At 34.7% G+C, this 13,806-nt stretch overlaps 1 protein-coding gene across 8 annotated transcripts in view; it reads left to right on the top strand.

Moving 5' to 3' along the window:
- Positions 1-13,806, top strand: part of LRRK2 (leucine rich repeat kinase 2) — a 139,941-nt gene that overhangs the window by 79,935 nt on the left and 46,200 nt on the right. For all 8 annotated transcript variants that reach the window (XM_046671874.1, XM_046671884.1, XM_046671892.1 and 5 more), the window contains 7 exons: positions 1,213-1,414; positions 2,696-2,784; positions 7,638-7,825; positions 8,700-8,854; positions 9,910-10,056; positions 10,202-10,393; positions 11,053-11,199. In XM_046671874.1, coding sequence (XP_046527830.1) covers positions 1,213-1,414; positions 2,696-2,784; positions 7,638-7,825; positions 8,700-8,854; positions 9,910-10,056; positions 10,202-10,393; positions 11,053-11,199 — 1,120 coding nt within the window. The remainder of the gene's footprint in view (positions 1-1,212; positions 1,415-2,695; positions 2,785-7,637; positions 7,826-8,699; positions 8,855-9,909; positions 10,057-10,201; positions 10,394-11,052; positions 11,200-13,806) is intronic.

Raw genomic sequence — 13,806 nt, 5'->3', positions numbered from 1 at the left:
TTTGCTGGTTGATTTGCTTTCTGTGAGAAACCTTGTTTACTTCCATGTGTAGGTTTTCTTCCTTGGGTTAAAACATAAACTTCAACCTGAAGTTCTATTTTATCTTAGTTTATAAATGATGAAGAAAGAGAAAGTGAACAGTGGAGGTTAGTAGAATTATATTTAATTTTCTAGGACAAGGGATATATGAAAACAATCTTTCAAATGACTGTTTGGAGGTAAATATGTAAGTAGTGGTTATGGCTGCTTTAATCAAGCTCCTTAAAGTTCTAGTTACAAGTAGGAAAAGAGCAAGTCAAGTTTTGTGTGTGTGCGTGTGCGTGTAATAAAATCCATTTTCTGTTTGTAAGAAGTTTAAGAATTTAAGGAGAAATTCTGATAGTTATTGTCAGGTAAAAAAGAATACACAAGAATATATTCCTGGGTTAAGAAATGGGGAGAGTTTGCCACCTGGTGGTTCTTAAAGGCATTCTCCAAAAAGAAGGTTTGGAAAAGATTATTATAGAAACTATCATCTTAAGGCCGTTCTTTTTAGAATTTTATTTTATGTATATTTCAGTTAATAGACGGTGATTAAATTCTAAGTGTAACACACAAAAATCATCCTCTCATGTCAGAATCATTGGTATTTAGATGACTTTTTATTTTCCCAAGTTTAAAGTTTCATGACAAACCATAGCTTGGGTCAGAAATTTCATGTTTATCTTCAGACTTCACTGTTGATATGCACATTCCACTAACGTAACATTTTTCAAATACCAAGCACAAAATTTAATGATTTCCCTTGGAGTGTGGATATTTTCATCTAATAAACAGGGTCCAGAAGCTCTTGTAATACGTACTGATTTCTTATGCTAGCACATCTATCGCATCTAAGTTTAATGTCTTGGAAAACAGAAAATCCTTTATTTATGGTTAGTGATTTATCCTGGGGTTTGCCATGTATTTTCTAGATAGTTAAATATTTCCATACTATATTATTTGATAATTCTTTCCAAATTGGCCTCTGTTTTCATATTTTTCTTATTTTAATATCTTCTTATTTGTTCCTCACAATTTAAATAGTTTTACGTCACGTTTTGTTTATGTTAAAAAATACACCTCCCAATGATATACCCCTTTGGTAAAAACTATTAGCGCTGAATTTGCAAACCACCTGACAAATATATGAGTAAAATGGATTTTTACAGCTTGTCATTTGTAATTACATAGATCCGAGATCAGCCTGTTGTTGGGCAGCTGATTCCAGACTGCTATGTGGAACTTGAGAAAATCATTTTATCAGAGCGTAAAAATGTGCCAATTGAATTTCCTGTAATTAACCGGAAACGATTATTACAACTCGTGAAAGAAAACCAACTGCAGTTAGATGAAAATGAGCTTCCTCATGCAGTTCACTTCCTAAATGAATCAGGTTTGTGTGTTTGCTTGTTCCCTGTTTTTTCCAAAGCTTGGCTGTAGTAATTTGTAAAGATGTATCTGAACATTGTTAGAATTTACATTTAATATTTAACAGAATATCTACAAAATTCTTTAATAGGCCACTAATTTTTTCTCTTTGGAAGGACATCATATACATTGATGTTGAATCATATATCATGTTGCAAGAAAAAAGGTTTAGAAATCATCTAAGGGCAGTAGTTGAAAGAGTCTCTGAGCAGGAGTTAAAACATGTGGGTTCTTCTGGGGCTGGCCCCGTGGCCGAGTGGTTGGGTTCGCACACTCTGCTGCAGGCGGCCCAGTGTTTCATTGGTTCGAATCCTGGGTGCGGACATGGCACTGCTCATCAAGCCACGCTGAGGCAGCGTCCCACATGCCACAACTAGAAGGACCCACAACGAAGAATATACAACTATGTACCAGGGGGCTTTGGGGAGAAAAAGGAAAAAAAATCTTTGAAAAAAAAAAAATGTGGGTTCTAGAACTTGACTTTATTCAGGAGCTATAGAACACTGACCACAAGCCATATCCTTTCATACTATCAAATGAATTTAGTGTGTGTGGAAGTTATTTGTATACAGTAAAGGAGAATTACTATTGGGGTCTAACTGGCACCTAGAGAATCAATGGTTGCCTGAGTGGCAGATCTTACTCTGTTGCAGCATGTATTGTCGGCATGATCTCACAGATGAAACTCTCAAACCGACTTCAGTGCTGATTATGGACTTGATCAGTGTAACCATGCTAGGAATAAATGTGTGAGTTGGTTTGTAGTACTAGAATAAGTGGCTAGGAGGCTACTTGTGATTCCTAGACTCTGCGGTATGAAAAATAATCTTCATGTGGATTATAGTCTACTCCTTTCCCCCATTCTTAAACCAATAGCTTCCTGAGATAGTCTGTATTTCCTACTTGTATTTGAAAATAAGATATGTCTTTGTAGCATACAGTTAGAAAGCCAAGAATAAAATGATAATTTTTATTTATTTGTAAATATTTGCTCTGCCCTGCATGGCATTGTCTCAAAGATGCTTATATTTGATCATTTTATGTGGTTCAAAAAATACTTCCTTATAATATTGGAACTTTAGAGCTTGGGAACTAGGATGCCCAGTTTTTAGTCCCAGCTCTGCTGCTAACTATGCTAAAGTTTCCTTGTCTGTAAAACAAGGAGGTTGGACTAGATTCTCTCCAAAGCCCCTTCATATTTGTGTATTCTAGATTCTGTGTTTCATTGTTTCATTTTTTACTACAGGGGTCCTTCTTCATTTTCAAGACCCAGCACTGCAGTTAAGTGACTTATATTTTGTGGAACCCAGGTGGCTTTGTAAAGTCATGGCACAGGTTGGTGTCTTATATTTTTGTGACATGAGGGTGATGATTGAAGAAGAACAAATGGAATCCAAAGCATTGAGCATTGTAGATTTTGTGTTCAGTTAAGGTAGAAACTACTGTAAATATAGAAATCTATAGAACGCTTCACATGGAATACTGCTTAAAGAGCGTCACGGAAGAAGCGAAGGTATCTTAGAGTTCACTTTAATGTCTTTGTCTCAAAGTCACAGACAGAGGTTTGTACCCCTCTGTTCCATGGGGCTTTTCTAGATCCTGATGATATCTTTGGTTTGGTTGTTGACTTTGGTTATTGAAAGCTTTGTGAAAATCCTTGGGGTGAATACATTTAAGAAACTGGGTTGATGAGCCTGTGAAACTTCTATCTAGAACATGGAGGAGAGTTTTGACTCTTGAGTGGAATGGTCTGAGCTCTAAATGCTTACAATTTTTGAAAGCTTTGGATGGCAGTGATTATGGCTATCTTTCCTCCACTTATATGTCATATGGAAAATTCATTCTCCCAATGATAATCTACTACCACTGAGTTTATATATTAATTAGTTATAATAATCCATCTTTATAGGTTTGTCACAGAAAACCACTCAAGCAGAATGCACCAGCTCCGGGTTTCTCAGTGTCAGCACTATTGACATTTTGGGCCAGATAATTCTTTGTTGTGCATTATAGGGTAATGGCAGCATCTTTGGCCTCTACCCTGTAGATGTTAGTAGCACTTTCTCAGTTATGACAAGCAAAAATGTGTCCAGACGTTGCCAAATATTCCCAGGGATGCAAAATCACCCCAGCTGAGCTTAATCACGGTCTGAGATGAGCTCAGGGAGGATGTCTCTAGCGTGTGTACTTACTGCTAACTATTTTGTTTGTGAGTATAATTTGATAATTTTGCATGTGGCTCCCTGAGTCCCTAAAATGATTACATCTTTTTACATTAGAAATCTCTCTTCTAATTAAACCGTAACGGTAATGAAATTCCCTCAGATAATTTTGAATGATAGTTCCTACATTCTGTCTGAGGAAAAAAAGGAAAATATTTTACTTATTTGGGGGTAATTCTATACCACAGAGCTTGAGAGCATATTGACACATGAATGTAATTGGCAATTCATTGTGATGTGGTAGTTATTACTATTTTGGTAGATATTTTTAGAGTAGATTTCATCCTTCTGAACATATGCCGTGGAAAGTGTGACGTTACTCGTCTGCTGAATGATAATGAAGGGAGTGAAGTGGAGTGGTCAAGAGGCACACGCTCTAGAGTCAGCATGACCTAGTTCAAATCTCTTCTAACACTTATTAACTTGTGGCATTTCTTTGTGTTTTAAGCCTTTGTTTTCTCACTTGTAAAATAAGGGTGGTAACCATGTTTCTTCTACATTGACTCCCTAGTTCAGTGTAAGTGAGCAGTACATGTTAACTAATTTTATATTTGACCTATTTAGTAATGAAAGACATTATTTTAGGAAATGAAAAAAATCTTCACGTTAAAGATGTATTCACGTAGTTTTGGAAAGTGTGCCAGGTATGGAACTAAATAAAAAATACATGTGGTCGATGCAGTCTGTATAGCAAAGGGAGTTTTAAATATACTCTGAAGATTTTGTTGTCTTAGATGGCACACTATAACTCTCAGAAAATAATTAAACTCTATCTAGTTAAGAAAAGGGGAAAGTTTTAGCACCAAAAAGTGGTATCTTTCCATGTGAATTGGGAACATTTAAAGTCACACACATGTGGATAATATGGGGGTGGGTATATCTTATCCAATAGGATAAGGACATGTTTTGCATCAGAATCACCATCTTTGAGCATCTTTTAAATTTCCACCATGACCGCAATAAAATTCCCAAAGATTCTATGGAGTAATTAAGTTGAAACTCCATGAAAGTTCTTCTCATTAGCATGGTTATACTATAAACATGTTAATTTAAGTGAAAATTAAGTCAAGAATTTGAACAGCTCAAAGTTATTTGGAAAGCTACATCTAAAGGGTCAGTAGAATGATGATTTAAATTTCTCATTAACTTAATAAATAAATACCTTCATTTTTATTTATGCTGATATATTTAAGTATAATGTCATTTTCACTAAAGTTTAAAGAGAATGAAAGCTATAAATAATCAAGTGAAAATAAGAATGACTTTTCTGACACCCATCAGCAAAAGTAAATAGGGGTATTCACCTCCATGAATCATCAAGGCAAGGGCAGAAATAATTTCATGGTACAGAAGCTCTAATGAGTCCACCCACCCTCTCTGTGCCCCAAGCTGTTAGGTCACTAAACTTATTAAAGAAGTTTCCATCAATGCACAGAGAAGTTTGCAAAACTCATTTAACCGTGTGATAAAAGAGATACGAAAGGGACTTATTGAATTAATCAAGAGGAGCATTAAAAAGCTTGCATGGCAATTTAATATTGATAAAAACTTGAAGGAGGAATCTGGAAAATTCCCTTTTCCTTGCACAAGGGCGTAAGTTAGCCTTATAAGTTACTAGGTGGAAGGAATAATAGGAGGTCTTTTAATGGTGATAAAATTAAGATAATGTTTAGTTTTTCATTGCTATGTAACCAGATACCCCCAAACTTGGAAGAAACAAGTACACCTGAGGTACAACATCAACCAGTTTTTTGTTTTTCAACAATATTGGTTATTCTGTGGGTGGACTGGGCTCAGTCGAGTGGTTCTGCTCCGTATGACATTGGCAAGGCTCATTCATTTGTCTTCCTTCATTGAGCTGGGCTGGAAAGTCCAAGAAAGCCACACTCACATTTTCGGTTGTTGATGCTCCTCTATGCGGCCTCTCATATGGCTTGTCCTCTCAAAGGCTAGGCCCAGAACTGGTAAAGTGCGTGTTCTACCACATTCTGGTGACCAGAGCAACTACAAAGCCTGTTCAGATTCAACAGGAGGGGAAATGGATGGAATCCATTTTTTGAAGGATTGAGAGCATGCATATGTAAGGAGAGAAGAAATTGATGTGTCCATCTTTGGAAACTCTCTCTTACAAATAATGGTGGCATACCATAGATCTACTAAAAAAGTCAAACACAAACCTCTATTTTAAAATCAATTTGTGTAAGTAAAATAAACTAGAATAAGTATATAATAATGTTTAACATACAAGGGGTTGCTTTGCAAAGATTATCTCATTTAATTCTTAGAGCAACTCTTTTAAACAGTACTACATTAGCCCCTATCTTGAAGATGAAGGAATTGATGGACAGAGAGGTTAAATAATTTATCCAAAGTTACATATTTGGGAAGAAGTAGAGTTAGGATTTCAAACCAAGTGGTTTGACTCCAGGGCCTATACATCTAACCTTCGGATAAAAATGCTCCAAACTTCACTTCCCCCAAATTCAGTCATTTGACAATGTTTATTCAACACCTACGATGTTCCAGATATTGTTCTGGTTCTGGGGCTATAGCAGTAGACAAAACAAAGTTCCTGCATTCGGGGAGCTGACATTCAAATGGGAAGAAATAACCAATAAATAAACGCTCAGCATGTCAGGTGGTACAGAGTGCCACAAAGAAAATATAAAGTGTGGTTGGAGATAGAGAGTGTGTTGTCAGACAAGGTCTTAGCGATTTTAAAAACACTAAAACAGTAAACAATTTTCCTCACCACCTAAATTGTAAGGGCAATCTGGGCTATGAAGTACACAATATGGGAGAAGCCCCAAACTATAATTTTTATTATTTAATGACCCATTATACATTGTCATCAGAACCATTATGTTCAATCAATCATGCATTCATTGATTCAATAAACATTATATGTATAAGAGAGAAATATAGAGATGAGTAACGAATCCTTGGGCCTGAGGATTCTACAATCAAATATTTTATGCAGTTATGTAATAATGTAAATAATGTTTGCTCCTATTTAAGTTCCCTTAAACATTATAGATCTAGTAAACAAAATTAAACACAAACCTCTTTTTAAAATTAATTTGGCTAAATAAAATGGATAGGCTGTGTGTTGATAGTAAAGGCTAACATTAGGCGGGCTTACTATATGCTGAAAATCATGATAGGTACTTTGCATACTTTTTTTTGTGTTATCTTATTTCATTTTCAGGGCCGTCTCAGAGACAGTCACTTTTTAAAATCTGATTTTACAGAGAAGGAAACTGTGGCTTAAAGAAATTAAATACCTTTCCCAAGGTCACACAACCAGAAGTAGAGCCTGAATTTGAACCTGGGTTCTTCTGATTTGTATTTTTAACTACTGTGATGATAATCAAAGCTCAAAGTATGGTATCCACATTAGAATAATCTGGGGTTTTTGTTAAAACATTAGATTCTCAAACCTCATCCCAGACCTACTGATTGAGACTCAGTGGAATCCAGCAAAATGCAGTAGTTACTCTGTTTGAGAATCACTAAACTGTGCTACACTGCCCCTCTTCCCATTGATGGAAACCATCACCTATTACATAAATGTGAAGTCACATTTCTATTGCAAACTTGTAGTGATAACACAGTCTGGAAGATAATTTCCATAGGAATAGATTATTGATGATACTGTAATAAGGATGTGGAGTATTGAATTGATCTGTTAATTGGAGCTGGGGAAGGCTTGAGGTTCATTAGTTTCAGAGGATCTCCATAATTTCTGATCTCAATTTTATAAATTCTTTTTTTGGGAGAATGAATGTCCTATTGGGCTTCTAGGCTACATGGCTACTAGCTAGAGAAATTAGGTGCTGTGTTGTAGTTGACAATGTTAAAATTGTTCTGATCATTTTCAGTGAGCAAAGAGACGCGAAATACTTTAAATTCAAAACTTTTCAGAAAATAAATTCTAGTGATTATTTACAAGTTTAAATCTTTCAGATTTTGACAGTGAAAGTGGAAGGCTGTCCAAAACATCCGAAGGGAATTATTTCACGTAGAGATGTGGAAAAATTTCTTTCGAAGAAAAAGAGATTTCCAAAGGGCTACATGTCACAGTATTTTAAACTCCTAGAAAAATTCCAGATTGCCTTGCCAATAGGAGAAGAATATTTGCTGGTTCCAAGCAGGTAAACCAATACTTAAAAATTTAATTACCCTATGGAAATTTACCATCTATTAGATTATTTTGTCAAAATAGCTTTGGTCTATGATAAATGTACTAATTTTTTTTTGCTTGTTTAAACTTTCTAGTGAAGTATAACATTTACTTTTAATGAAAACATGACAGTTGACTTTTTAAAGATTCAGTAAATGACTTATGTATATAATTACTATCTGGTTTACCATTGTTTAAATTATTTAAGAAAGGTAAATAGTGGAGATTATCTTGTGTGTGTGTGTGTCTCCTTACATGGTACTGAGAGATTTATTATATTAGGCAAGTTCTAGAGAGAGAGTGAGTTTTCATCAGAATCTTAAAAGAATTTATGACTGAATTTTCAGAGGAGCAGGGCAACACAGTGGAGGCCTAAGTTCTAGCCCTGTATTGTATTGTAGACATGTTTCTTACTGCTTTTATAAGCACCCAGGAATGTTATAAAGTAATAGGACATTGGAAAGTGCAATTTGCCTTGATTGATATATGGTACCCAATTCCAAAAATAGATACACACTTTTTTCTAGGACATGCATTTTTTCAAGTTTTACAATTCCTTAATACTTGTCTATGCATAGCTAATTGTAATTATTTATTTATTAGTGTAAATAGTGTTACTGAAAAATATTTCATGCAGCTACTACATCTGAGCATGCATTTGAATTGATTAAATAACCATTGAATTTTTGAAGTAGGAAGAGCACATAGCAAAAGAACATTATAAAAAAGTGCAATTGCTTAGAGTATTTATATTCAATTCATCGATTTCAAGTACTAAAGCACTTTGGTCAACATGGTTGGGTGTTGTATGAAGCTATGTAATGATGGTGTCCTTGTCCCTTCAGTTTGTCTGACCACAGGCCGGTCATAGAGCTTCCCCATTGTGAGAACTCTGAAATTATCATTCGACTATATGAAATGCCTTATTTTCCCATGGGATTTTGGTCGAGATTAATCAATCGATTACTTGAAATTTCACCTTACATGCTTTCAGGAAGAGGTATGTATTTAATGAAGACAATATTTAGAGAAGTTAGGAGGAAAGCATATTAAAATTCATTGTAATTTTCCCAGAGTTTACTTATTTGTAAGGCAGCTGAAGATCAGAAAATAAGCTCATAAGACCTCAGAGAAGCCAATATAAAGACACATATGCTCATATAAGTTCATGCAATTTGTCAGGAAGAAAATTCCTCAGGTCCTCACTGAAAGCCCATGTGTTCTTATTTTAGACACATTTACGATAAGCATGAATATCTTGCTTTCCAAGCCAAAGCAGACTAGAAGCAACAATTTTTAAAAAGTGAGGTTACTATGAGTCATTGGTTTAAACACACACACACACACGAAGAAAGAAAGACTAGAAATGGCCATCACAGCAATTCAGAAAGTTTTACTTAACAAGCAACAGGTCCTGACCATTCAGACCATCCTGGCATTCAGTGTAGGGACTGTAATATCTTTATTCTGCTGCACAATCCCCAAAGGATTTACAAAAAAGAATAAAAATGGGTGTTTTTAATGCTAGCTCTTCCTTCTGGAAGAAAGAGAGATCTTAGTGCTTCAAAAGGAAAATATCATTTTTTTTGTTTTTTTAAAAATCAACTTTATGCAGATGTTACTGTATTCTGAAATAAACCTTATCTTGCTTGCAATTAATCAACATCTACGTAGTTACATTGCATTAAAATGCTCAGAAAGTTTTGGTTTTGCATGACCATCAACTTCTTTTTAAAAGTTATGAGAACTTATTTATAATTCTCTTTCTTCATATATTAAACATGTTAAACTACTTAACACCATGAACCTGAAATCTGTCTTAGGATATCTACTGGTCGTTTTGTTAATTTCATTGCAAAATTAAGGGTAAAATATTTCATATCATATTTAATAGATATGGGTAAGGACTTGTATCATTAATGATTCTGATACTTTCAAAACAATTGTATCTCTATTACTGTCACTTGTGATGTGTGCAGTGATTTTTTTCTCCTTTAATTTATGGGGTAGTTAATAATTAATGGATACATTTGGGTCCATTTAAACTTCTTTCAGAAAGAGCACTTCGCCCAAACAGAATGTACTGGCGACAAGGCATCTACTTGAATTGGTCTCCAGAAGCTTATTGTCTGGTAGGATCTGAAGTCTTAGACAATCACCTAGAGAGTTTCTTAAAAATTACAGTTCCTTCTTGTAGAAAAGGTAAGGAAATTAGTTCAAAACTTTAAATTGTACTACTAAAGAAATCTAAACTTATTTTTTTTAACTTTATAGTTTCTGTTTTCTAGCTTTGCAACAGAATAAGGTTCCGTTAGGGTGTTGACGAGCTCTTCTTTGAATTATGTAGGCTGTATTCTTTTGGGCCAAGTTGTGGACCACATTGATTCTCTCATGGAAGAATGGTTTCCTGGCTTATTGGAGATTGATATTTGTGGTGAAGGAGAAACTCTGTTGAAGAAGTGGGCATTATATAGTTTTAATGATGGTGAAGAGCATCAAAAAATCTTACTTGATGATTTGATGAGGAAAGCAGAAGAAGGTAACGTTGAATCAAACTTACAAATGTTTTTAAGTGATCCGTTCAATATTTGTGAAGTGAGTTTTTTAATAAATGTAAAAATTATTCTTATCCATAAGGGATGAGTTAGAGGATACTAAATTCAATTATAGTGACAGTTCAGAAAAATGGATTGCGTTTATTACCAATAAGATCTTGTGTTCTAGATTCATAAAAATGTTGATTTGAGACTTTGAGTACTGGCTCATTAAGCAACATAATCTTATCTGTGAAATGGGAATATTAACCAAACCTACCTCATAGATTTGTTACGAGGATTAAAGTAGCTGATACATGGAAATAACTGAGCAACGTGTCGGCCATGTAATAAGTGCTCTATGAATGTGGTAAAAGTAGAGAAGAGATAATTTCCTAGTCAGATGTCAGATAGCCTAAGGCAGTTCTGAATTCTACTTTCTAATGCCTAGGAATGAGTTTTTAAAATTCCAAGTAGATCGATATTAATTGAACCTTTAAAACTTTCTCAAATTTTCTAGAGAAAAATAGGATTGGTAAAATAAAACTAAAACAGTGATTAGAAATCATAAAAAATATGTCATTGTTTTTGTAAGTCAAAAGCACAAATTTACATATATCCTTAAAAGTTGGTTTTTTCAAAAAATCTTTTCTGTGCTTCTCAGGAGACCTCCTAGTGAATCCAGACCAACCACGGCTCACCATTCCGATATCTCAGATTGCCCCTGATTTGATTTTGGCTGACCTGCCTAGAAATATTATGTTGAATAGTGATGAACTGGAATTTGAACAAGCTCCAGAGTTTCTTTTAGGTAACTATTTTTGTTGGTTTGAGAATAAAAATTAGGATTTTTCCTTATAATCTAGAAAATATTTAGATATAATTATATTGTTGTAGTTTTTGGTATTTTCACGTATTTGTTAAAATGTTTTTTCCTTTGGAATGGTGTATTTTAAAGTAATATCACATTACAGGTCTGGAATTTGCTTTGCACACACTCTTGTAGACTGGGTTCGAGATGAGGGTGGGACTACCATGGAAGCACACGTATTAATGAAATGTGTCCTTGCATTTTTTTTAATTACCAGGGATGGGGAGGCAGATAAGGAAGTCTTCAGTTGAGTGATACAGCCATTTTTCAGTCTCAAAAAGACAGGATAAGTAAAAGATGACACCTCTGTGTAGTTATAGTAGCAGTTTTTTTACTTAGTGTCACAATCATGAATTCTCATATAAATATTCATCAAAAACCAATTTGGGATTAAAAACTCAAAAGCCTCAAATTGGTGACCTACTCAAGTTCTAAACATTCCTGAGGGTCTTTGGGATCCATGAGGAGCATTGGGTTGGTTTAATGTAAAGTATGTGAAGACAGTTCTGACTTTTCTTTGCTGTTGTGTGTGTATACATTTAATTTTAATGAATTTTCCTCAGAGAGAATGCCTAAAATATGTCTGTTAGGGCATTAGTATCATTAAAAAAAATGTCCAAAATTTGGGACATGACATGTAAAGGTGAATAAACCTTTGTACCTTTATTCTTCACATTGATTGGGAAATTTAAAATGGGTTTAAATGTTTCGGAACTCTGGAAGTGAATATATTAATAATTGTGGGTTAAGACAAAATGCCAAATTGTCAACGCCGAATCCTAGATCCTCACCAAAACCAAACGTGACTTGTGATTCAAAGGATACAGGCTAGTGCCAGATATACTGTGTTCTTTCTCTGAAGGAGTCTCAAGCCATCAGACACAGCTCTCCCAAATATCTATTTTTGTGTGTTAAGAAGTGTTTCAGATTAATGGACACATTTTGAGCAATGTTCATTTTGAAGCACCCTGTGTTTTTTTGTTTCCAGTTTTATTGAGATATAAGTGTAAGGTGTACAGTCTGATGATTTGACTTGCATGTATTATGATATGATTGCCACAATAAGTTTAGTTAACATCCATCATCTCATATAGACACAGAATAAAAGAAAAAGAAAGAATGTTTTACTTGTGATGAGAACTCTTTGGATTTATTTTCTTAACAACTTTCATATATATCATATAGCAGTGTTAACTACAGACATCATGTGGTACATTACATACCTAGTACTTATTTATCTTATAACTGGAAGTTTATACCTTTGGACCACCTTCAAAAGCCCCTGTGTTTTATATTCTGTTAATGATGCAGATTGGAAAATGTTGATATGACTACTCCCCATTCTCTAGCCCCATGTCCCATAAACCCATAAATTACATGTCTGTTTACAAAAAGCAATCAACCTCTGTGCCACTCCCATTATGGATCAGATAATGATGTGTTATGGGAGCTGTCCTGTACAAAGTAGGATGTTTAGCAGCATCCTTGGCCTCTACCCACTAGATGTCAAGTAGGGTCTCCTCACCCATCCCCCCAGGTGTGACAATCAAAAATGTCTCTGGACATTGCCAAAGGTGGGCTATGGTAATAGGGGAGCCACATCACCCTGGTTGAGAAACACTGATCTGAACAAATCAGATATATCCTTCTAAAAACATAATAGACTTGTGAATATATTTTTAAATATACAAACATGGGGTTTTGTGTGTCTGTCTGAGGAGTTGTGGGGCACATTTCCTCTTTGAGGGACTAGTTTTCCGGAGAGCCACAATGGAAAGGTACTTCAGTGGTGTATTTGATGGGTTAGGAAGATTTCCTTGCCTTCAGTTTTCTTTCACACTTTGGTGTCACAACAATAGTCCTTAACCTTACTTTGCTCTTAACCTGAAGGATATGAGAACCCATACTCCATTTTAGTATGGCAGTGATTCTGAAATAGGCATGGGCTTTAAAAAAGTAGAAATATCTACTACCCCCACCTGAAATTTTTATATATCTCCCTAGAGTGTATTTCTTCTCACTGCCCATTAAATTTTTTCTTTGTCGTCGATAGCTGTCCGGATTGAGGGGAACCAGAACAGGATGCATCTGTGATTAGGTTTCCATCTCTCATACCCATTTTCTCCCTTCTCCTTCTGTTTGCTTTCTTTCTCCTTTCCCCTGTTTACTCAATCCCATTTTGATTCCAATACTTAACTGTTCACATAACCCTCAGTTCCCCCTGAAACTCTCTCAATACCAACAATATTAACTAATGGCTTTAAAAGTTGAATATTTATTGAGTACTGGTGAGAAGGGATGAGAGGATACTGAGACTGATAAGACACAGATAATACTTTTAACATGTTTGTGATCTAGTCAAAATATGACATATACTCAAATGAATAATTTATTTTTATTTTTAATATAAATTTTTTCTGAGCATAAAATAATGTATGCTTATATATACTTCTTATAGAGATTTTAAAATATACAATTATTACAAATATAAAAATATACAAAATATCTAAACTTTCCATAGATGCATAATTTCACCACTTAGAAATA

Source organism: Equus quagga, chromosome 1 (genome assembly GCF_021613505.1).
Source record: "Equus quagga isolate Etosha38 chromosome 1, UCLA_HA_Equagga_1.0, whole genome shotgun sequence".
Classification (NCBI taxonomy): Eukaryota; Metazoa; Chordata; class Mammalia; order Perissodactyla; family Equidae; genus Equus; species Equus quagga.
This window is presented reverse-complemented; position numbering and strand designations above follow the sequence as displayed.